Source organism: Pseudophryne corroboree, chromosome 6 (genome assembly GCF_028390025.1).
Source record: "Pseudophryne corroboree isolate aPseCor3 chromosome 6, aPseCor3.hap2, whole genome shotgun sequence".
Lineage (NCBI taxonomy): Eukaryota > Metazoa > Chordata > Amphibia > Anura > Myobatrachidae > Pseudophryne > Pseudophryne corroboree.
The window spans coordinates 519,715,465-519,742,012 of record NC_086449.1 but is presented as its reverse complement, the minus strand read 5'-3'; the positions used below and the strand labels follow the sequence as shown (position 1 = coordinate 519,742,012).

General features: G+C 45.0%; 1 protein-coding gene across 6 annotated transcripts in view; it reads right to left on the bottom strand.

Moving 5' to 3' along the window:
- MDM2 (MDM2 proto-oncogene) overlaps nt 1-26,548 on the bottom strand; it is a 133,962-nt gene that overhangs the window by 9,648 nt on the left and 97,766 nt on the right. For all 6 annotated transcript variants that reach the window (XM_063927496.1, XM_063927497.1, XM_063927494.1 and 3 more), the window contains exon 9: nt 2,707-2,865. In XM_063927496.1, the coding sequence (XP_063783566.1) occupies nt 2,707-2,865 (159 nt within the window). The remainder of the gene's footprint in view (nt 1-2,706; nt 2,866-26,548) is intronic.

Below are 26,548 nucleotides of genomic sequence, written 5' to 3'. Positions count from 1 at the left end.
CAGGCCTGTCTTGGAAACCTGCATTGGTGGTAGACAAGCGAACTCTATTTTGTAACCATTGAACACTAAATTGTGGATCCACCCATATTTGGATGTCTAAAACCACGCCAAGTGAAACGTTTGAAGGCGTGCTCATTATATATATATATATATATATATATATATATATATATATATATATATATATATATATATATATATATATATACACATACACACACATACATACACACACACATTATACACTGCTCCAAAAAATAAAGGGAACACTAAAATAACACATCCTAGATCTGAATGAATGAAATATTCTTATTAAATACTTTGTTCTTTACATAGTTCAGAGGTTCTCAAACTCGGTCCTCGGGGGCCCACACAGTGCATGTTTTGCAGGTCTCCTCACAGAATCACAAGTGAAATAATTAGCTCCACCTGTAGACCTTTTAAAATGTGTCAGTGAGTAATTAATACGCCTGTGCACCTGCTGGGTTACCTGCAAAACATGCACTGTGTGGGCCCACGAGGACCAAGTTTGAGAACCTCTGACATAGTTGAATGTGCTGACAACAAAATCACACAAATTATCAATGGAAATCAAATTTATTAACCCATGGAGATCTGGATTTGGAGTCACCCTCAAAATTAAAGTGGAAAAACACACTACAGGCTGATCCAACTTTGATGTAATGTCCTTAAAACAAGTCAAAATGAGGCTCAGTAGTGTGTGTGGCCTTCACGTGCCTGTATGACCTCCCTACAACCCACATTTGTTATGGGTTAATAAATTTGATTTCCATTTATAATTTTTGTGTGATTTTGTTGTCAGCACATTCAACTATGTAAAGAACAAAGTATTTAATAAGAATATTTCATTCATTCAGATCTAGGATGTGTTATTTTAGTGTTCCCTTTATTTTTTGGAGCAGTGTGTATATCTATCTATCTATATATATCTATATATACACACATATACACACACTGAAGCACATGGAAGCCATTTTAACACAACTTCCTGGTTCTTCTTGCAGGAAGTTTGGTGTCGGTCCTACAACACACAGCCACTGGAGGGGTCAAGGGTGTTTGTAATTTCAGTGAAGCACATATTTAACACATTTAGTGTGTTTCAAGTGCTGTGCACGTCTGACTTTTACGCACTTTGGTTACATTTTTTACTGAGTCAAGGGGACTTGTGTTTCATTGTATTCCTGTCTGGGTGCATGATGAGTAAAGCTAATGCAAAATCAAAAAAGCAGTTGGTCTGTGAGAGTGTGTGTTACCTGGAGAAACTTTCACTTGCACAGTGTGTATTGCAAATACGGGTCCAAAGATGGACCTCTACCCTGATCCCCCTTGGGCGATGATGGCAGGTGTGATGACTGAGTTAAAGTCGGAGTTTCAGATGTGACCTCACATCTAGAATAAGAAAAATATGCCTGTCTCGAATAAGCCGACAGGCCTGCGCAACTCCGGGAGTCTTTTTGTTCCCATAAATGCATCTTAGATGCGATGTGATGTAGCTAGGACGCAACAGGAGACTCTTCTGATTCATTTGATATTCGACACTTTTATATCTGTGTGCTACAGAGTCTATATATGAAGCACAACAGAACTTGGTATGGAAAAAAGCCCAGGCCGATGCACCTTACCACTTCTTATGCAGATTCAGAGACTTTTATCCCTTTCAGATATCAGACCTGGAAAAAAGTCTCAGGTCTAGCAAGCAGACGATTTCCTTGGTCTCAGCCAGACCAGGTAAGGAGCAGGGTCAGGATGGTTTACTTTCAGACATACAGAAATCCCGCATTGATACTCGTTCACGAGCAAAAACCTGGGATTTTGAAGTAAGCCTGAAAGGGGATCATCCACACAGAGATATAAAAGTGTTGCATAACAAATAAATCAGTAGAGTCTCCTGGTGATAGATAGCCACATCACGCTATATGCAAGACGCTCGACGCTAGCAGTCTCTCTCGGGACCTGGCATGCCAAAGGGGGCTGTATAGCACGACTGTAGCAAAGATGTATAAAGGACACATCTCTATATATACACCCTCTGCATGTTCAAATTGTGAGTTGTCAGAAGGCTTATAATCAAAGCTTACAAAATTAATTATTGATTCCCATTCTGAAGGACAAACCCATATTATTACCGTCCGTTATAATAATCTAATGCTCTGGGTGCAGTAAATGGAAACAGAGTGACTTTGGCAACTTCTTGGTCATGAAAAATATTTCCTGTGAGTCCTAAAACTTTTTTTTTCCTATCCAGACAAAAGGGCTGAATCAATTAGTCACAGAACTCGTGGGGCTTCCACACATTAACTGTTCACACCCTGTATCTAGCATTATTTGCAGAAAATGTCCAACACTAGCTTCCAACGATAACTCGCAGCTAATTAAATTGGCTTCAAAGATGGGACCAAACTACAGTTGAAGAGGACCATTAATCCTAGACTGTAAGGTCTCACAAGCAGGGCCCTTTGTATCATGTCTCATGTTTACACCTCCTTTATCTACTATGCACTGTATGTAACTATTAGTCTTTCTTTTTTTGTGCACATAATTTCTAAAAAGTCTTAAATTGCTAAATTTGGGTTGCCTTGTAAATAAACAATTTCAGTGTTCTTAAATAAAACAGATGGTTTTAAGTTTTCTTAGTCATATGTAAGTACGCCTCAATTCAGAAATTACATATATTCATATTCCTACCTCATCATCTATATCATCTGCAATACTCTGTTCATCTCCACTTGGACTGTAATCCTCTGAATAAACAGATTCAACTTCAAATTCAACACTGAACTGGTCAGAATCAGAATCTGGATCCAGCCAATCAGAGTTGTCACTTACTGATCGCGCATCAAGGTCCTAAAACAAAATGTACAGAGTAAAATGGTAAAACATCATTTCACATTTACTACAACATCTCTGCTACAGAAAATAATCAAGAGGACTGACCAAGTATTCTTCCGTACTGGAAGTTGTATTTGTATATCAGAAACATCAGATACTGGGCCTAATTCAAAGTTGATCGCAGCAGCAAATTTGTTAGCAATTGGGCAAAACCATGTGGACTGCAGGGGGGCAGATGTAACATGTGCAGAGAGAGTTAGATGTGGGTGGGGTCTGTTCAAACTGAAATCTAAATTGCAGTGTAAAAATAAAGCAGCCAGTATTTACCCTACACAGAAACAAAATAACCCACCCAAATCTAACTCTCTCTGCAAATGTTATATCTGCCCCACCTGCAGTGCACATGGTTTTGCCCAAATGCTAACAAATTTGCTGCTGCGATCAACTCTGAATTACCCCCACTGTCCATTGATGTTTTTATAAAATAAGATTTTACTTACCGATAAATCTATTTCTCGTAGTCCGTAGTGGATGCTGGGGACTCCGTCAGGACCATGGGGATTAGCGGCTCCGCAGGAGACAGGGCACAAAAATAAAGCTTTAGGATCAGGTGGTGTGCACTGGCTCCTCCCCCTATGACCCTCCTCCAAGCCTCAGTTAGGATACTGTGCCCGGACGAGCGTACACAATAAGGAAGGATTTTGAATCCCGGGTAAGACTCATACCAGCCACACCAATCACACCGTACAACTTGTGATCTGAACCCAGTTAACAGTATGACAAACGTAGGAGCCTCTGAACAGACGGCTCACAACAATAACAACCCGATTTTTTTGTAACAATAACTATGTACAAGTATTGCAGACAATCCGCACTTGGGATGGGCGCCCAGCATCCACTACGGACTACGAGAAATAGATTTATCGGTAAGTAAAATCTTATTTTCTCTGACGTCCTAGTGGATGCTGGGGACTCCGTCAGGACCATGGGGATTATACCAAAGCTCCCAAACGGGCGGGAGAGTGCGGATGACTCTGCAGCACCGAATGAGAGAACTCCAGGTCCTCTTTAGCCAGGGTATCAAATTTGTAGAATTTTACAAACGTGTTCTCCCCCGACCACGTAGCTGCTCGGCAGAGTTGTAATGCCGAGACCCCTCGGGCAGCCGCCCAGGATGAGCCCACCTTCCTTGTGGAATGGGCCTTGACAGATTTAGGCTGTGGCAGGCCTGCCACAGAATGTGCAAGTTGAATTGTGCTACAAATCAAACGAGCAATCGTCTGCTTAGAAGCAGGAGCACCCAGCTTGTTGGGTGCATACAGCATAAACAGCGAGTCAGATTTTCTGACTCCAGCCGTCCTTGAAATATATATTTTCAATGCCCTGACAACGTCCAGCAACTTGGAATCCTCCAAATCGCTAGTAGCCGCAGGCACCACAATAGGCTGGTTCAGGTGAAACGCTGACACCACCTTAGGCAGAAACTGAGGACGCTTCCGCAGTTCTGCCCTGTCCGAATGGAAAATCAGATATGGGCTTTTATACGATAAAGCCGCCAATTCTGACACTCTCCTGGCTGAAGCCAGGGCCAGTAGCATGGTTACTTTCCATGTAAGATATTTCAAATCCACCGATTTGAGTGGCTCAAACCAATGGGATTTGAGAAAATCCAAAACTACATTAAGGTCCCACGGAGCCACTGCGGGCACAACCGGGGCTGTATATGTAGTACTCCTTTTACAAAAGTCTGGACTTCAGGAACTGAAGCCAATTCTTTCTGGAAGAAAATCGACAGGGCCGAAATTTGAACCTTAATGGACCCCAATTTGAGGCCCATAGACAATCCTGTTTTCAGGAAATGTAGGAATCGACCCAATTGAAATTCCTCCGTGGGGGCCTTCCTGGCCTCACACCACGCAACATATTTTCTCCAAATGCGGTGATAATGTTGTGCAGTCACCTCCTTCCTGGCTTTTACCAGTGTAGGAATGACCTCTTCCGGAATGCCTTTTTCCCTTAGAATTCGGCGTTCAACCGCCATGCCGTCAAACGCAGCCGCGGTAAGTCTTGGAATAGACACGGTCCCTGCTGAAGCAGGTCCCGTCTTAGAGGTAGAGGCCACGGATCTTCCGTGAGCATCTCCTGAAGTTCCGGGTACCAAGTTCTTCTTGGCCAATCCGGAGCCACGAGTATCGTTCTTACTCCCCTTTGCCGTATAATTCTCAGTACTTTTGGTATGAGAGGCAGAGGAGGAAACACATACACTGACTGGAACACCCACGGTGTTACCAGAGCGTCCACAGCTATTGCCTGAGGGTCTCTTGACCTGGCGCAATACCTGTCCAGTTTTTTGTTGAGGCGAGACGCCATCATATCCACCTTTGGTTTTTCCAAACGGTTCACAATCATGTGGAAGACTTCTGGATGAAGTCCCCACTCTCCCGGGTGTAGATCGTGTCTGCTGAGGAAGTCTGCTTCCCAGTTGTCCACTCCCGGAATGAATACTGCTGACAGTGCTATCACATGATCTTCCGCCCAGCGAAGAATCCTTGCAGCTTCTGCCATTGCTCTCCTGCTTCTTGTGCCGCCCTGTCTGTTTACGTGGGCGACTGCCGTGATGTTGTCCGACTGGATCAACACCGGCTGACCCTGAAGCAGGGGTTTTGCCAGTCTTAGAGCATTGTAAATCGCTCTTAGCTCCAGTATATTTATGTGAAGAGACATCTCCAGGCTTGACCATACTCCCTGGAAGTTTCTTCCCTGTGTGACCGCTCCCCAGCCTCTCAGACTGGCATCCGTGGTCACCAGGACCCAGTCCTGTATGCCGAATCTGCGGCCCTTTAACAGATGAGCACTCTGCAACCACCACAGAAGAGACACCCTTGTCCGTGGCGATAAGGTTATCCGCTGATGCATCTGCAGATGCGATCCGGACCATTTGTCCAGCAGATCCCACTGAAAAGTTCTTGCGTGAAATCTGCCGAATAGAATCGCTTCGTAAGAAGCCACCATTTTTCCCAGGACCCTTGTGCAATGATGCACTGACACTTTTCCTGGTTTTAGGAGGTTCCTGACTAGCTCGGATAACTCCCTGGCTTTCTTCTCCGGGAGAAACACCTTTTTCTGGACTGTGTCCAGAATCATCCCTAGGAACAGCAGACGTGTCGTCGGAAACAGCTGCGGTTTTGGAATATTTAGAATCCACCCGTGCTGTCGTAGAACTACTTGAGATAGTGCTACTCCGACCTCCAACTGTTCTCTGGACCTTGCCCTTATCAGGAGATCGTCCATTTTCTTTGAAGAAGAATCATCATTTCGGCCATTACCTTGGTAAGGACCCGGGGTGCCGTGGACAATCCAACCGGCAGCGTCTGAAACCGATAGTGACAGTTCTGTACCACGAACCTGAGGTACCCTTGGTGAGAAGGGCAAATTGGGACATGGAGGTAAGCATCTGTCCCGGGACACCATATAGTCCCCTTTTTCCTGGTTCGCTATCACTGCTCTGAGTGACTCCATCTTGATTTGAACCTTTTTATGTAAGTGTTCAACTATTTCAGATTTAGAATAGGTCTCACCGAGCCGTCTGGCTTCAGTACCACAATATAGTGTGGAATAATACCCCTTTCCTTGTTGTAGGAGGGGTACTTTGATTATCACCTGCTGGGAATACAGCTTGTGAATTGTTTCCACTACTGCCTCCCTGTCGGAGGGAGACGTTGGTAAAGCAGACTTCAGGAACCTGCGAGGGGGAGACGTCTCGAACTTCCAATCTGTACCCCTGGGATACTACTTGTAGGATCCAGGGGTCCACTTGCGAGTGAGCCCACTGCGTGCTGAAACTCTTGAGACGACCCCCCACCGCACCTGAGTCCGCTTGTACGGCCCCAGCGTCATGCTGAGGACTTGGCAGAAGCGGTGGAAGGCTTCTGTTCCTGGGAATGGGCTGCCTGCTGCAGTCTTCTTCCCTTTCCTCTATCCCATGGCAGATATGACTGGCCTTTTGACCGCTTGCCCTTATGGGGACGAAAGGACTGAGGCTGAAAAGACGTTGTCTTTTTCTCCTTTATACGGCAATACTTCCATGTGCCGTTTGGAATCTGCATCACCTGACCTCTGTCGTGTCCATAAACAACTTCTGGCAGATATGGACATCGCACTTACTCTTGATGCCAGAGTGCAAATATCCCTCTGTGCATCTCGCATATATAGAAATGCATCCTTTAAATGCTCTATAGTCAGTAAAATACTGTCCCTGTCAAGGGTATCAATATTTTCAGTCAGGGAATCCGACCAAGCCACCCCAGCGCTGCACATCCAGGCTGAGGCGATCGCTGGTCGCAGTATAACACCAGTATGTGTGTATATACTTTTTAGGATATTTTCCAGCCTCCTATCAGCTGGCTCCTTGAGGGCGGCCCTATCTGGAGACGGTACCGCCACTTGTTTTGATAAGCGTGTGAGCGCCTTATCCACCCTAAGGGGTGTTTCCCAACGCGCCCTAACTTCTGGCGGGAAAGGGTATACCGCCAATAATTTTCTATCGGGGGAAACCCACGCATCATCACACACTTCATTTAATTTATCTGATTCAGGAAAAACTACAGGTAGTTTTTTCACACTCCACAAAATACCCTTTTTTGTGGTACTTGTAGTATCAGAAATATGTAACACCTCCTTCATTGCCCTTAACAAGTAACGTGTGGCCCTAAAAGAAAAATACGTTTGTTTCTTCACCGTCGACACTGGAGTCAGTGTCCGTGTCTGTGTCGACCGACTGAGGTAAAAAGACGTTTTAACGCCCCTGACGGTGTTTGAGACGCCTGGACAGGTACTAATTGGTTTGTCTCATGTCGTCAACCGACCTTGCAGCGTGTTGACATTATCACGTAATTCCTTAAATAAGCCATCCATTCCGGTGTCGACTCCCTAGAGAGTGACATCACCATTACAGGCAATTGCTCCGCCTCCTCACCAACATCGTCCTCATACATGTCGACACACACGTACCGACACACAGCACACACACAGGGAATGCTCTGATAGAGGACAGGACCCCACTAGCCCTTTGGAGAGACAGAGGGAGAGTTTGCCAGCACACACCAAAACGCTATAATTATACAGGGACAACCTTTATATAAGTGTTTTTCCCTTATAGCATCTTAATATATATAATCATATCGCCAAATAAGTGCCCCCCCTCTCTGTTTTAACCCTGTTTCTGTAGTGCAGTGCAGGGGAGAGCCTGGGAGCCTTCCCACCAGCATTTCTGTGAGGGAAAATGGCGCTGTGTGCTGAGGAGAATAGGCCCCGCCCCCTTTTCGGCGGGCTTCTTCTCCCGTTTTTCTGAGACCTGGCAGGGGTTAAATACATCCATATAGCCCCAGGAGCTATATGTGATGTATCTTTTAGCCAGTATAGGTATTTCATTGCTGCCCAGGGCGCCCCCCACAGCGCCCTGCACCCTCAGTGACCGCTGGTGTAAAGTGTGTGACAACAATGGCGCACAGCTGCAGTGCTGTGCGCTACCTCATGAAGACTGAAAAGTCTTCTGCCGCCGGTTTCAGGACCTCTTCACTTTTCGGCATCTGCAAGGGGGTCGGCGGCGCGGCTCCGGGACCGGACTCCATGGCTGGGCCTGTGTTCGATCCCTCTGGAGCTAATGGTGTCCAGTAGCCTAAGAAGCCAATCCATCCTGCACGCAGGTGAGTTCACTTCTTCTCCCCTAAGTCCCTCGTTGCAGTGAGCCTGTTGCCAGCAGGACTCACTGTAAAATAAAAAACCTAAAAACTTTTTCTAAGCAGCTCTTTAGGAGAGCCACCTAGATTGCACCCTGCTCGGACGGGCACAAAAACCTAACTGAGGCTTGGAGGAGGGTCATAGGGGGAGGAGCCAGTGCACACCACCTGATCCTAAAGCTTTATTTTTGTGCCCTGTCTCCTGCGGAGCCGCTAATCCCCATGGTCCTGACGGAGTCCCCAGCATCCACTAGGACGTCAGAGAAATATTGGTATTATTACCCTTTATTTATATAGTGCCACAAGGAATCTGCAGCACCCATTGCAGAATACAATCTAGTGAAGGTCTGAGAAGGTGTTTATTGCACAGAGACTCTACCAGTTATTCTGCTCACCTTACTGACCAAAGCAGCATGATAAATTACTTATTCTATATATGGGATAACATATCCTCTACTGTAAATGATGACTGTTAGAACTCACCACAGTTTCATGATCTGTATTAATTGATACCATATACTCGTAACAAAAGACAGAAACTGGTAAATTCTACCTTACTCACTATCAGGCAATACAAAAACACATACATAGAATAAATATTACCATTCATAGCATGTTTTATAATTTACCAGCACTGTAGAAACAGCTTTAGTAGCAAAGGTGCACAGCAGAACACGAGTCCATGTGACTATGGCGCAGATTCAATTGTTTTTCACTGCGCTACCGCAAGGGGGCGCAAAACAAAGCAATTCAATTGTAGTTTTGTTTAGACGGTCGGTAGTCGAGGGGACGGTATTTCTTCTTGCAGCCTCCTGAGGTGCTAGGAGAACTGTGCGTTAAATCAGCATTTGAAAGCCCACAGCTGGACTTCAGACGAGTTTAGCAGTTGTACGCAGCTAAACACTGTTTGGGCGCGACATGTGCAATATGCATGGGCGCCCAAACAATTAAATAGTGACAATTGTTTGGGCGTCTAAAGAGTCCCATTGAGACGGGCAAAATTAGACGCCCCAAACAGCTGGATCAGCCCCAATATCAGAACTAAGGCTAAATGAATCTGCCCTTATGTATATGTATTTATGATAAGTGAGTAATGTGAAATGAGCCAAACTGACAAGCCAACAATAAGGATATTCTGTTTAACAAAACAGAAAAGAAATGTCCATGCTCGGTTTTACCCATATTGTACATGGTACCAGCTGCGAGGCACTATTAATGCAAGACAGACTTTTGCTATCTGCGCTAACAATAATATACGGCAAATCTGCATGTATTTAGCAAATACAACTGAGGGGGTTTTGTCTTCTTTTGATCAAAACATTTGAACTTGCTGCCCATCGTCAAGGGATCCCAGTTTTCTGCAAGTCCATAACCTAGCCTATATGCTCAGCACACCATTACATGTACTCACTTATTAGATACATCTATACAGAGCTGGGGAACATCTGTACAGGGCTGGCTTGTGAGACAACCAACTAGACCTTTATAGCCTTAATTGAAAGCTGCCATGATATGAATAATCTAAATAATTCGAAACAAAACAAAAAGAAATAAGCCTGTGCTTGCTTTCACCCATATTGTACATGGTAACAGTGAGGGCATATTTATTCTCTCTTTTGGTGTGCAGAGTATATAGACTAATTTGGGTCCCTATGACAAAACCCCAGTATTTTATTGCTAAATACACAGATTTGCAGTCTATTATTGTTAGCGCCGATAACAAGAGTCTTTCCATTTAACAAGTTTGCTATGTAAATTGCATGACCGCTCATTTCAAGCCATGCTTAAGTACCATTACAATTACTGGATTTTGCCAAGTCTCTGCTAAACTTGAAATCACCTGAAAAGCACATTTGTACTAATGGACATACAGATCACGACAAGAAACACTAAGAAAACTGGTTTCTAATCGGAGCAACCACGTAGTTTGGAAAAGGTATGATGTAATATTAACGTCTCTTTTTGGTCACACCACTTTAGCTATTTCTATTGTTAGTTCCTTTCTTATCTTAGGTCTCCCAATTGTTATTGGACATCAGAGCAGACAAGAAATCTAAACTTTGCATTTTTAGGTCATGTAGTTTTTGATTTACAAGGGGTTGAAAATGTCACAAATTCACAAATTTTGCCAATTGCAGCAAAAAAACAAAAAACAAAACCTCATTGGTCTCACCACGCCAAATCAAAACACAAAAGTAACGTGACCCACAAATTCCAATTTTTATGACATTTTAGGCACACACTGTACAATTAGAAACAAACAAACACCAGGTCGGCGCTTAAAATCCAATAATGCTGCCAAATGTAATAAAACAGTTTATTAAGCTAGCAAAGAAAAAAAAAAAAAAAAAAACACACAAAAATGTTTTTAAAATTAACTAATAATGGACCACAATATTAGATATCACATAAAACTTAGGTGTATTGCACCTCAGATAATAGCATATATATGCCTGGAATAAAAACATATAAGAGTGGGTCACCAGTTTTCACCTAAGCAACTTTCAATAAATTGAGATTGAGTTCTAAGTTGTTCAGTCTCTCACAGTTCAGAAAGAATAAGTCCTCCGGCTGATAAATTCAGCCTCTGTAACCATATATTTAAGGTATATTTTTCCACGTATTGGATATGAATTGAAAGAACCGTACGGTTTCAATTACTCACTGAATCGCTGTCCACACTGTACAATGCCACCTAGAAAGCCCTTGCCACAGTTACATAAATATCATAAGACTATAAAGAAAAGGAGGATTTTGGTACTTACCGATAAATCCCTTTTTTGGAAGCCATAGGGGACACTGGCACAACTTCAAGACTGTGGGGGGTGATGATGGTGGCTAAAGGGAGCTGGCACTTTAAATAAATAATCTAAGAAGTGAAACAGGCTCCTCCCCTTCTATCCCCCATCATCCCTCAGTTATGAATTAGCCGAGAGGAGACGGGAACAAGAGGACAGAACTAAACGAGGGAAGAGAGCAGATAATTAAACACAACAGAACAACAGTGAAGGCAAGAGAACAGCGACAGTGTCCACTATGGCTGCCGAAAAAGGGATTTATTGGCAAGTACCAAAATTTTCCTTTTTCTGTCAGCCACTAGGGGACACTGGCACAGCTTCAAGACTGTGGGGACATCCCAAAGTTTCTTCCCTGGGCGGGAGATCGCTGAGGAACTTGCAAAACAAGACGGCCAAACCGCGAAGATGAAGCCGCAAAAGTATCAAACTGTAGAATTTGGCACACGTATGAATACTGGACCAAGTAGCTGCGCTACAAAATTGAGACATGGTAGCCCACCTACTAGCGGCCCAGGAAGACCCAACTGAACGTGTAGAGTGTGCAGCAATGGATATTGGAGGTCGTCTAGGTTGGTGTAGATAGGCTTGATGAATAGTCAACCGAAACCAGCGAGCCAAGGTCTGCTTAGTAGCAGGCCACCCTTGACGTGGGAGATCATAAAGCATCAGTCTTCCGTAATGGTGCTGTTCGTTCCACGTAGAACTTCAACATTCTCACTACATCCAGAGAAGGTGGTGTCCCAGAGTCCTCCTGCAAGGACGGTTCCACAATCGGCTGACTGATGAAAAGCCGACACGACCTTGGGAAGAAAAGAAGCATGTGTTCTCAACTCAGCCCTATTAGGATGAAATATCAAGTAGGGAGGCTTAAAAGACTAGGCACTTAATTTAGATACTTAAAGTATGATGTTGTCTGCGCTAACTCCTTTACGGAAAAAAGAAAGACAGATAGAAAAGAAAATCAGGGGAAAAAGGAGGGAGAATTTAAGACAAAAGTGACAAACAAAAATGGTGCAGCCGTAGATTAAACCAGTACCCTCACTGGTTGGGGTTAATTACATACAAAATTCTTGGCGCAACATTTGAAGACAGAGACTGATGTCAGACTGAATATAACATTTAATAATCTCAAATTAAAAAATAGCTTATTGAGCATAAAGTTAAAAATGATTAGTTCATTCAATGGGTATAGTCAATATAGAACACTCTGTAATGAACCAATTTTAAAATTAAAATAAAATAAAAAGTCAATGCCTCAACGGCAAAAAATGTCCTGAGACCTGGTATCCTTAGCCAAATAGGCTTGTGATGTATCTCATTAAACCAGTCTATATCAATATTTCAACGATGCAGCCTCTTGTCTTTCTACACTTTGCTATGCAAATGATTTAATCCACACTGGGAACCTTTCCGCAACATGCAGTCATTAGGGTAACTTTATGGGGGTAAGTCCACTACTTTCTGGTGACACTTTAGCTGATTACAGCGCTCATGTACCTCTCGCTGGTAGTGTGGTGGATCCCCGTCTCCGCCGTCCTCGTTCCCCTCTGCTAATGACAGCCGCCTCCCAGAGCCGCGGTGATCTGTCGCTCTACACAGCTTGCAGTCTGTGGAACGCACCGCTCTGGCTTCCGGTTTTGCGGTCTCCGGCTTCTGGTGACGTTAGCCGGCGTATGTGTGTGGTCCGTAGAAGATTTGGGCTCGTCCTTGCTGTAGAACAGTGGTGCAGCTTCCAACGCGTTTCCCCCCTTAGGGGCTTCGTCAGGGATAGCTGCTTCCAAAACGTAATCCTCTTTTAAAGGTTACATGGATCCCTTAATTGATCCATAATTGCTTCTTAACTCTTGCGTAGCATAAAAAAAGCTTTCACATATGCAGAAAAATTCATTCAGTCTGACATGAAATAGAAGAAAGGAAGAAGGAAGGTTAAAAAAGGGGGAAAGATGTGCACATATACATATGCACATCTGGACACAAGAAAAAATGGGGGTACAACATTGTAACTGTTTCTTGTACTTTTTTAATTTATTATAAAAAGGCAGCCAAGTCAAAATCTATATTAAGACCCTTGGGGGTGATTGTATCAATTTGATAAATCCACTTTGCTTCCTCCTTAGATATTTCCGTTATTTTGTCGCCACCTCTCCAGTTGTTTCTAATCTTTTTTATCCCTATAAAATTCAATCCTGCAGGGTTGCTATTATGATGGGTCTTGAAATGTACTGGGACACTGTGTGTTTCTACATTATTTTTTATATTGCGTATATGTTCTGCAATTCGGCTTTTTAGAGGTCTAATGGTCCTGCCTACATATTGTTGCCCACAAGGGCATTCTAGTAGGTAGATAACCCCCTTTGTATCGCACGTAATTTCATCTTCTACTTTAAATTCCCTTCCATTGGTGTTTGAGGAGAAGGTTTGGATAACTTTAGTACTTGTCTTTTTTGAATTTTTACAATTCTGGCATCTCAAACAATGGTGAAATCCCTTTTTTCTTCTTCCCTTGCTCATCCAAGTTTGTGTTTTCTCTGTTATTGCATCAGGTGGTAGAGTGCTTTTTACTAGTGAAGATCTAATGTTCTTAGCTCTACGGTATATCATCCGTGGTTTCTTAGGGAGTACTCTGCTTAATTTTTCATCTTTTAATAAAATCGGCCAGTATTTGTGCAAGATTCTTTCCAAGTTGTGTGATTGAGAACTGTTTTTGGTTTGAAAACACGTACTACAGGCAAATTCGCGGAACCGCGATGGGCACGAAATTCGCGCCGGGATACGCAAATCTATTTGTAGCAGAATGGGAAAACCGAAACATCTGGAACAACAATCCCAGGCGGGAGAACATCAAGCTATGGAAAAGATTCATAGATGATGTTATATTCATTTGGTCAGGAACCCAAGAAGAACTGGATAATTTCATCATTCATATGAATCTTAATGAATTAAATCTTCATTTCACCGCCAATTGCAGTAAGGAAAAAGCAATATTTCTGGATTTGGAAATTTATGTGGAAAACAGCACATTGGAAACTAGAACGCACATTAAAGAAGTGGACTGCAATACCTACATTGAGAAAACCAGCGCTCATCATCCAAACTGGCTCCGCAATATTCCAAAGGGCCAGTTTAAGAGACTTAAAAGGAATAGCTCAAAAAAAGAAGATTTTAAAAAACAGGCTGATGAAATGACGAAGAGATTCATGGAAAAAGGATACGATGAAGTAGAAATAAAATCTAATTATGAGGAAGTACTAAATGCGGATAGAAAAACGTTATTGGCTCCAAAAAAGAAGGAAGACACAATGGAGAATGAAGTGGCGTTTATTACCCAATACAGTTCTCAATCACACAACTTGGAAAGAATCTTGCACAAATACTGGCCGATTTTATTAAAAGATGAAAAATTAAGCAGAGTACTCCCTAAGAAACCACGGATGATATACCGTAGAGCTAAGAACATTAGATCTTCACTAGTAAAAAGCACTCTACCACCTGATGCAATAACAGAGAAAACACAAACTTGGATGAGCAAGGGAAGAAGAAAAAAGGGATTTCACCATTGTTTGAGACGCCAGAATTGTAAAAATTCAAAAAAGACAAGTACTAAAGTTATCCAAACCTTCTCCTCAAACACCAATGGAAGGGAATTTAAAGTAGAAGATGAAATTACGTGCGATACAAAGGGGGTTATCTACCTACTAGAATGCCCTTGTGGGCAACAATATGTAGGCAGGACCATTAGACCTCTAAAAAGCCGAATTGCAGAACATATACGCAATATAAAAAATAATGTAGAAACACACACAGTGTCCCAGTACATTTCAAGACCCATCATAATAGCAACCCTGCAGGATTGAATTTTATAGGGATAAAAAAAAGATTAGAAACAACTGGAGAGGTGGCGACAAAATAACGGAAATATCTAAGGAGGAAGCAAAGTGGATTTATCAAATTGATACAATCACCCCCAAGGGTCTTAATATAGATTTTGACTTGGCTGCCTTTTTATAATAAATTAAAAAAGTACAAGAAACAGTTACAATGTTGTACCCCCATTTTTTCTTGTGTCCAGATGTGCATATGTATATGTGCACATCTTTCCCCCTTTTTTAACCTTCCTTCTTCCTTTCTTCTATTTCATGTCAGACTGAATGAATTTTTCTGCATATGTGAAAGCTTTTTTTATGCTACGCAAGAGTTAAGAAGCAATTATGCAATTAAGGATCAATTAAGGGATCCATGTAACCTTTAAAAGAGGATTACGTTTTGGAAGCAGCTATCCCTGACGAAGCCCCTAAGGGGGGAAACGCGTTGGAAGCTGCACCACTGTTCTACAGCAAGGACGAGCCCAAATCTTCTACGGACCACACACATACGCCGGCTAACGTCACCAGAAGCCGGAGACCGCAAAACCGGAAGCCAGAGCGGTGCGTTCCACAGACTGCAAGCTGTGTAGAGCGTCAGATCACCGCGGCTCTGGGAGGCGGCTGACATTAGCAGAGGGGAACGAGGACGGCGGAGACGGGGATCCACCACACTACCAGCGAGAGGTACATGAGCGCTGTAATCAGCTAAAGTGTCACCAGAAAGTAGTGGACTTACCCCCATAAAGTTACCCTAATGACTGCATGTTGCGGAAAGGTTCCCAGTGTGGATTAAATCATTTGCACAGCAAAGTGTAGAAAGACAAGAGGCTGCATCGTTGAAATATTGATATAGACTGGTTTAATGAGATACATCACAAGCCTATTTGGCTAAGGATACCAGGTCTCAGGACATTTTTTGCCGTTGAGGCATTGACTTTTTATTTTATTTTAATTTAAAATTGGTTCATTACAGAGTGTTCTATATTGACTATACCCATTGAATGAACTAATCATTTTTAACTTTATGCTCAATAAGCTATTTTTTAATTTGAGATTATTAAATGTTATATTCAGTCTGACATCAGTCTCTGTCTTCAAATGTTGCGCCAAGAATTTTGTATGTACTTAATTCAGATACCCTCCGGGCTGTAGCTAGGAGTAGTAGAAAAAAACAGTCTTCCAAGTAAGACAGTTAAGATCTGCTTCTTCCAAGGGTTCAAAACATGGTGACTGTAGATAATCCAGCACCAGATTCAAGTCCCAAGGAGCTGTAGGGGGAACAAACGAAGGCTGTACTCGAAGGACCCCTAGTAGGAAAGTTTGCACATCCGGCAAGAGCGCCAGGCGTTTCTGAAAGAAAATCGATAAGGCAGATACCTGAACTTTCAGGGATCCTAGACGAGGTCCGGAATCTAAACCTGACTGAAGAAAAAGCAAGAACCGTGAGAGGCGAAAAGAATCTGACTGAAACCCTTTTCGGTCACACCAAGAGATACAAGATCGCCAGATGCGATGGTAATGGGCTGCCTTAACAGGCTTTCGTGCACGCAACATCGTGGGAATCAAACATTCCTGAACCCTTTTGCGTTTTAGGATGTCTGCCTCAAGAACCATCCCGTTAAACGTAATCGTGGTAAATTTGGATGCATGAAGGGCTCTTGTTGGAGTAGATCTGTATGCAGAGGTAGAGGCCAAGGATCATCCACTAGCAGAAAGCGCAGGTCTGAAAACCAAGCTCTCCGAGGCCAATCTGGTGCCACCAAGATCTCAGTGACTGACTCCCATTCGATTCTCTTGAGAATTCGAGACAATAGAGGGAATGGAGGAAACAAGTATACTAGGTCGTATGGCGACGGCACGGCAAGAGCGTCTACAGCTTCCGCCTGAGGACCCCGTGTTCTGGACATGTATCGAGGAAGCTGATGATTGAGATGGGACACCATGAGATCCAACTCTGGACACCCCCGGCGCTGTGTCAAGAGCATCGAACACCTCTGGGTGAAGTGCCCATTCTCTCGGATGTAGATCCTGACGGCAGAGGCAGTCTGCTTCCCAATTGTCTACTCCTGGAATGAATACTGCTGAGAGGACTACAGAGTTGCGCTCTGCCCACTGGAGAAAGCACGTCACCTCTTGCATCGCTTGACGACTGCAGGTTCCTCCCTGCTTGTTTTCGTACACTACAGCAGTCACGTTGTCCGAATGAACCTTTACCACCTTGGATGGAAGAACTTGGGCAGCTTGTACCAGCATACTGTAGATCGCTCTCAGTTCCAACACATTTATTGGCAACAGTGATTCCTGTGGAGACCAATGGCCCTGAAGATGGAAGTCCAACACAATCGTGCCACATCTCGAGGCTGGCATCCATCGTTAGGAGCGTCCAGTTCCACACACCGAACTGCCTGCCCGCAGTGAGATTGTGCAGTAGGAGAAACCAAAGAAGCGAAAGTAGCGTATCTGGAGTCAGTCGAACTAACTGTTGAAGGAGTAGATGCAACCCCGACCACTGATGTAACAGATCCAGCTGGAAAGGACGTGAATGAAAACGGATGAACGCCAGAGTTTCGAAAGCCGCTACCATTTCCCAAGCAAACAAATGCATAAATGGACTGATACCAGTCTTGGCTTGAGAACAGCTCGAACCAGTTTCTGTATACACAGAGCTTTGTCTTGAGGCAGAAAATCTCTTTCAATGTTGGTGTCCAGGATCACACAGAGAAACTGGATACGCTGTGATGGCTGAAGGTTGGATTTCCAACAATTGATTATCCATCCGTGTTCCACTAACACATTGTATGTTAATAGAGTATGCTCCTGGAGAATGTTATCTGATGGAGCTTTGAGGAAGAGGTCGTCTAGGTATGGTATTATCGTGACTCCCAATGATCTGAGGTGAGCATTCATCACCGACATGACTTTGGTAAACACCCTGGGTGCTGTGGACAGACGGAATGGTAAAGATCTGAACTGAAAATGATCCTGTTGAATTGCGAACCCGAGAAATGCTTGGTGCGGTTCCCATATCGGAATGTGGAGATATGCATCCTCATGAATTCCTTGGGTTCCAGGCTCGAAATCACTGAGTGAGCAACTCCATCTTAAACCGGTAACAGGACTCAGAATTGGTCGTACAGTACTGTCTGGTTTTGGTACAACGAAAAGATTGGAATAGTAACCCTTCTTTCGTTGAAACAGTGGTACCGGCATTAACACAGCCGATTCTACCAAGTAATGAATTGCACCATGAAGGGCCAAACGTTTGTCCAGAAAAAGTGGAAGACTTGTCATAAAATATTTCTTTGGCGGCAAAACTTCGAAACCTAAAGTATACCGTTGGGAGAGGATATTGCAAACCCACGCATTGTCCAATATCTTGAACTAGGCATCCTGAAAGTTTCGAAGCCGCGCTCCCACCATACTTGGGCCCTGATGGAAGAGGAGACAGTCATGCCACGGTATTTTCTGCAGGATTTGGGTCTTGACGAGCAACAACTCGGTGTAGTTCTACCACAAGGGTGTAGTTCTACCACATCCCCTAAAAGGTTGAGTGTGTCACGTCTGGCAGGGTTTGAGGATCCGGCAGCTGAGATTTGCCCGAGGAGGTAGCAGGCTGTGAATGAACCAGATGAGAGGGCTGGATATAGTTCCTTCGCATGGGACACGGAGCAATGAAGAACGTAGGCGAGGTTTGAGAGTCAATGGAAAGTATTTATTATGTACAGGGCTGAGGTAGAGAACAGAGGCTGAAGCACAGTGGTTAAAGACGTGGCTGGAGGTGAAGAACTGCGGACTGTGATTCGAAAGAAGAGACTGTAGATGATGAACTGTGGAACTGTGGATGGTAGTTGAAAACGTGGCTGGAGACAAGGACTGTGGACCGTGGTTTGGAAAACGAGGCTTGAAGATAATAATCTGCAGGCTGTGGTCAGTGGTACAAAGGCGTGGCTGGTGAAGGAGATCTGTGGAGTGTGGCTTGAAAGACGAGGCAGAAGACCCGGGGCCGACTGTGCCCAAAGAGTCTTACTGGACCGGGTTTTCCAGGAGCGCTTCCACAGGCAGTAGCAGGCAAGAAACGGCAGGGCTGCAGCAGCAACAGAGAACCGACCAAGCAGGATCAGGAGGAACCAAGATACAGCAGGAATCCTGGGAGCACAGGCTAAAGCACCTACAACAGGGTTGTAACTTGAAGCACTGGCATCCCTGTCCTAAACCAGCCCCCTTTTATAGGGAGAGCTTCCCCTGGATTGGCTGGAAGAAACAGGAACTATGCTTAAAACTTGGTCTCCAACATGGCGGCGCCCAGTAATGCAGACCTTTTTGCAAAGCCACATTGCTCACTGCCCCTGGTCTCCAAGCAACGGTTCAGCAAGAGCGACCCGCTGTAGCGGCATCCCGCCACCACGAGCGGACCCCCTCACCGCAGCTACTGCTGCCCACAGATCCGCCGCAACAGCCCACCTCCGCCGCTGCCCGCACAACGCCAAGGAAGCCAGCCCCGCGGCCCCAGCGTACCGGTAAGACTCCGGACGCTGACAGTACCCCCCCCCCCCCCCCCCCTTTGCGGGTGGACTCCGGACACCTATGTGGTTTAGTTGGAAACTTGGCATGAAATGTCTGAAGAAGTCTTGGAGCATGGACATCCTCTGCATCTACCCAAAGATCTCTCCTCTGGCCCATACCCCTTCCAATCAACAAGGTACTGGATGCGACCATAACGTCTGCGAGAATCGAGGATCTTGTGAATCTCAAATTCATCTCCATGTGCTGATTGGATCTTGGGTGATTTAGGCAGAGCGGCTCTGAACCGATTAAGTGCCAGTGGTTTTAAGAGAGAAATATGAAATGCATTAGGAATTCTTAACTGCGGAGGTAATTTCACTTTGTTAGCCACAGGATTCAACACTCTTTCGATTGGGTAAGGCCCAATAAATCTGGGAGCAAACTTTTTTGTAGGAACCTTTAATCTTAGGTTACGTGTGGAAACCCAAACCCGATCTCCTACCTTAAGGCTTGGTACAGCTTTTCGTTTCAGATCTGCATAGGTCTTATATCTCTTGGATGTCTTAAGCAAAGTCTTGTGAACTTGTTTCCAGGCTTCAGTAAATTGACGAAGTGTTGACTCTGCGGCAGGAACCTCGAGCGTAGGCAGAAGTTGGAAGTCAGGAACTCTTGGATGGTAACCATAATTAATGAAGAATGGAGAAGATTTTGTAGCAGAGTGATAAAGATTGTTATGGGCAAATTCTGCGAACGGGAGGAAGTCCAGCCAGTCGTCCTGTGAGGAGGACATGAATAAACGCAGAAAAGTCTCCAGATCCTGGATCACTCTCTCTGTTTGACCATCCGTTTGAGGATGATATCCTGAGGAGAAGTTTAATTTCACGCCAAGAGCAGAACATAGGGATCTCCAAAACCTGGCCACAAATTGAGGACCTCTATCAGACACGATTTCCTGGGGTAGACCATGGAGTCGAAAGATCTCTGCTATAAACAATTTTGCCAACTGGGATGCAGATGGAAGATGAGCCAGAGGAACAAAGTGTGCCATTTTAGAGAATCGGTCAACTATGACCCATACGGTGTTCCGCCCACCAGACATAGGTAAATCTGTAATAAAGTCCATAGAAATATGTGTCCATTGTCTTAGTGGTACTGGCAAAGGATGGAGTAACCCGGCTGGTGGACCTTTGGGACTTTTATGCTGGGCACATTTTGGACAGGCAGCTACGAATTCCTGAACGTCAGTCCTGAGATGAGGCCACCAGTAGGAGCGCTGAATGAATTTAAGTGTCTTATGACCGCCCGCATGGCCCATAAAGGATGAGGAGTGAGCCCATGTAAGAAGTTTTTTGCGACGATTTGGTGCATTGAAGATCTTCCCTGGAGGAGGAAGTGGAGAGGTATTAGTTGCAGAAAAAGAGGTGGTGGATTCCAGGATAAATTGCGCTTTTGAACGGTCAGAGGGTTCTTCTTAACTTAGGGAGCGAGATAATGCATCTGCCTTTTTGTTGAGGGAACCTTGTCGGTAACGGAGTTTAAAATTAAAACGGGTAAAGAAGATGCTTGGCGTGGGTTCAGACATCGGGCTGACTGTAGATATAAAAGGTTCTTGTGATCCGTGGTCACCGAAATTGGATGCTGAGCTCCCTCAAACAAATACCTCCACTCCTCAAAGGCCAACTTAATTGTCAGTAATTCCTGTTCCCCAATAGCGTAATTCTGTTCAGCGGGGGAGAATCTTCGCGAGAAGAACGCACAAGGATGAACCTTCTTGTCCTCGAAAAGCTGGGATAATACTGCTCCTACAGTAGAGGCATCAACCTCCACCAAGAACGGACGGCTGAGATCGGGTTGTCGAAGAATTGGAGCAGTCGTGAAGGCCTCCTTTAAAGATGAAAAAGCCTCCAAAGCCTCTGGAGACCACTTGGCAGGATCAGCTCCCTTCCTAGTTAATGCGGTTATAGGAGCTATGACAGAAGAATAATTTTTAATGAATCTTCCGTAGAAGTTAGCAAACCCCAGGAAACGTTGAACTCCTTTAAGGGTAGCTGGAAGTGCCCAATCCTGAATTGCCTGGACTTTAGCGGGGTCCATCTGTAACCTCTGCCCTGAAAGAATGTAACCGAGGAATGGAATCGTGGGTACTTCAAAGGAGCACTTCTCTAATTTACATAATAACGGATTCCTTCGTAAACGAGTTAACACTTCTTTGACTTGTTCCCGGTGGGTCTTCAGATCCCTAGAAAAAATGAGGATGTCATCCAGATACACTACCAAGCAGTCATAGAGAAGATCTCTGAAGATTTCGTTAACGAACTCTTGAAAGACGGCTGGGGCGTTACATAGGCCAAAAGGCATTACCAGGTATTCGTAATGGCCGTCGCGGGTATTAAATGCCGTCTTCCTTTCGTCCCCTGGGCGAATACGTATAAGATTGTAGGCCCCCCGTAAGTCCAACTTAGTAAATACAGTAGCTCCTTTAACACGGTCGAACAGTTCTGGAATCAGAGGTAACGGATATCTGTTCTTAATTGTTATGTCACTGAGACCTCTATAGTCAATACAGGGCCGCAACCCCCCATCCTTCTTTTTGATGAAGAAAAACCCTGCTCCGGCAGGAGATATAGAAGACCTGATGAACCCTTTCTCCAAGTTCTCCCGTATATACTCCGACATGGCCTGTGTCTCGGGAAGTGAGAGAGGGTAAATTCGACCTCGGGGAGGAGTCTTACCGGGTACTAGCTCAATGGGACAATCCCAAGTACGAAGCGGAGGCAAGGTGTCCGCCCCATGCTTACTGAAAACATCTTGAAAAGATTGGTACTCCACAGGAAGGCTGGAAGGGTTCGAAGAACAGAGGTCTAACTGAAGGTAAACAGTTATGAAAGCAGTCTTGTCCCCAAGAGAGAACATCCATAGTTTGCCAATCAATGTGGGGATTGTGTCTGATTAACCATGGAAACCCTAGGATTAGTTCATGAGAGGCTTTAGGAATTACAAGGAAAGAGATTTCTTCTGAATGGAGAACTCCGACCTTCATCTTGAGAGGAATAGTACGAAAGGATATAATACCCTCTGGGATATAACTTCCATCCACTGCGGTAACAGAAATGGTACCATCCAAAGGAACAGTTTGTATTCCAGATCGTTTGACCAGAGCTGACGTAATGAAGCTTTCGGCGGCTCCGGAGTCGAGTAGTGCAGGGATAAGAAGAGAAGAAGAAGGGAGCTCCAATTGGGTTAACAGGACAGACTCTTTCTGAGAATTCTCCTAGCTTGACCTCTCCAGCACAAACTAGGAGCGGCGTTTCCCGGACGTAGACTGCAAGTTTTAACAAAGTGATCAGATGCACCACAATACAGGCAGAGGTTCCCTTGACGTCGTCTCTGACGTTCTTCATTGGAGAGGTGGGAGCGATTAATCTGCATTGGTTCTTCCACAGTTGGTGATGATGGTATTGGTGGAAGAACAACTCTAGGCTTAGGGCGATTTGACCGCAACCTCTCCATACAGCGTTCTCTGTACCTCAGATCTAACTTATTGCATAAAGAAATTAGTTTATCCAACTTATCAGGTACGTCCTGAGTTGCGAGGTCATCTTTGATCTTTTCGAAGAGACCGCTCCAGAAAGCTACAATGAGAGCCTCCTCGTTCCAGTTCAGTTCTGAGGAAAGGGTGCGAAACTGGATCACATACTGACTGACCGTACGCGTGCCCTGACGCAGGATCTCCAATGAGGCGGCAGAAGTCCTGCCCGGTTCGAAGATTCTTCGAAAGGTGGCCATGAATTCTGGATAGTTAGATAAGATGGGATCCATCCTCTCCCACAAAGATGAAGCCCATTCCAACGCTTGCCCGGTAAGTAAAGAAATTATATAGGCTACTTTGGTTCGTGCTGATGGGAAGTTGGCAGACTGTAGTTCGAACTGGATTTCGCACTGGTTAAGAAACCCGCGGCATTGTTTTGGATTCCCATCAAATTTACTGGGACGTGGCAAATGCAAACGTGGAAGTGGTACTGGTACAGGAGGAAGCGGGACCGGAAGTGCCAATGTGGGAGCAGCTGTAGATACTTGAGGGGCCGTCATGGCAACACAGAGAATCGAGACGTTCGGACATACTCTGCATGAACTGCACGATTTGAGATTGTGTGGCCTCCTGCTTACTTAAGCGAGACCAGATATCTGCAGTTGAATCCCATCCTGAGGCCTGATCACCCGTCGAATCCATTGGGCCAGTGCTCACCGTCACGTCTGGCAGGGTTTGAGGATCCGGCAGCTGAGATTTGCCCGAGGAGGTAGCAGGCTGTGAATGAACCAGATGAGAGGGCTGGATATAGTTCCTTCGCATGGGACACGGAGCAATGAAGAACGTAGGCGAGGTTTGAGAGTCAATGGAAAGTATTTATTATGTACAAGGCTGAGGTAGAGAACAGAGGCTGAAGCACAGTGGTTAAAGACGTGGCTGGAGGTGAAGAACTGCGGACTGTGATTCAAAAGACGAGACTGTAGATGATGAACTGTGGAACTGTGGATGGTAGTTGAAAACGTGGCTGGAGACAAGGACTGTGGACCGTGGTTTGGAAAACGAGGCTTGAAGCTAATAATCTGCAGGCTGTGGTCAGTGGTACAAAGGCGTGGCTGGTGAAGGAGATCTGTGGAGTGTGGCTTGAAAGACGAGGCAGAAGACCCGGGCCGACTGTGCCCAAAGAGTCTTACTGGACCGGGTTTTCCAGGAGCGCTTCCACAGGCAGTAGCAGGCAAGAAACGGCAGGGCTGCAGCAGCAACAGAGAACCGACCAAGCAGGATCAGGAGGAACCAAGATACAGCAGGAATCCTGGGAGCACAGGCTAAAGCACCTACAACAGGGTTGTAACTTGAAGCACTGGCATCCCTGTCCTAAACCAGCCCCCTTTTATAGGGAGAGCTTCCCCTGGATTGGCTGGAAGAAACAGGAACTATGCTTAAAACTTGGTCTCCAACATGGCGGCGCCCAGTTATGCAGACCTTTTTGCAAAGCCACATTGCTCACTGCCCCTGGTCTCCAAGCAACGGTTCAGCAAGAGCGACCCGCTGTAGCGGCATCCCGCCGCCACGAGCGGACCCCCTCACCGCTGCTACTGCTGCCCACGGATCCGGCGCAGCAGCCCACCTCCGCCCGCACAATGCCAAGGAAGCCAGCCCCGCGGCCCCAGCGTACCGGTAAGACTCCGGACGCTAACAGAGTGGACCAAAAGGACCGGAAGGAAGTTCAAGAATAAGAGCGCTTAGGTGGTTGTGGAAGGGTCGGTAAGGTGGTAGATTTACCACCCGTAGCCTGAGAAATTAACGAGTCTAGTCCTTTTCCAAAAAGAATGTCACCTGTAAATGGAAGTGCGTCTGACGCTTTTTTTGACTCAGCTTCTACTTGCCATGACCGAAGCCAAAGAACTCTCTGGCTGTAATAGTTGCTGCTGAGATCCTCGAGTTAACTTATCTGATATCTCTAGCCCTTTCTACTAGGTATATAGCGGATTCCTTAATATGTTCCGCTAAGATCACTACTTCTTCTAACGGAATTCCCTCTTGTAAGTCCTTTATCAATTTAGTGGCCCAATGCTTTACACCGCCTTGTTCACCCAGGAACTTGCCAAGGTTGGTCTGAGACACACCTGCGGCCGAATAGATGGACTTCAACATGGTGTCTGGCTTACGGTCAGACAGGTCTTTCAAGTTGCTCCCGGAACAGGTAATGCCGTTTTCTTGGACAACCTGGATAGAGAGGGGTCCACTCGAGGTGACGTCTCCCATTTATCGGTCATAGTCGATGGAAACGGATAAATACTTAGGAATCTTTTGGGCATCTGAAAACACTTGTCAGGGGTTTTCCAAGCCTGCATCAGCTGATCATCCAGTTTCTTTGAAAAGGGATAAGTGACCGTTGAATGCGGTTTTCTACCAAATAACGCTGTATCTGAAAAATCCGGTGTTGTTGTCTTGGAAATGTTGAAAACTTGTCTAATAGCCAAAATAAGAGGTTCAACCCCTTCATAAGGTTCCAGTGTAACTTCGTCGTCCATGTAAGTAATTTCGCCCAACTCACGATTGTCCTCTTTGGCTTCATCCTGAGAGAGAAGCTCTTCCCCCGGATTCATCGGACTGAAGAATTAATGGTACTGGGCGTTTCTTAGCCTTAGACACCGGCTGCGGCTGTTTACTGGACATGTCCAAGCGTTTTGTGAGACCTTCTACCGACTTGGCTAGCCCTGCCATCCAGGGTGGTTCTGTAGCAATAGAAGGTACTTCATTTTGAGGCATTTCCTTAACCGTCTCAAGTCTTCTGTAAAGCAGCCAGCTCAGTATGTAATTGTGAGATGGTTCCTGTGAGCGCTACCGCCCAGGTGAAAATATTTGCACCTTGGGACGGATTAACTAATGTAACCTAGGCAGCACGTGCATCACAGATGGAAGAATCATCTGTGTGGGCTTGTTACACTTTGCACAGACTAATAATTTTTGTGACGCCTTAGACGCTAGTCCCTTGCCAGCCATTGTGACGGACAGTGTGGAGACACAGACAAATTACACCAACACTCTCAATAATATAGACAGAGAGAAAAATATCAGAAGGATAGAGGGAGGTATAATATTGAAATGACTCCCCTATTCTAAATCCCCTCAGCCACCAGCCTGTATTTGTGCAGGCTCTTTTGGTATCTGACAGTCTGTAGCAACGTGCACCTGTCTCTGGTTTACAGTGCAGATTCCTGAGGAGAAAAGAAAATGTTGCCTTGAAAAAGCTGTCCTAGCTGAGAA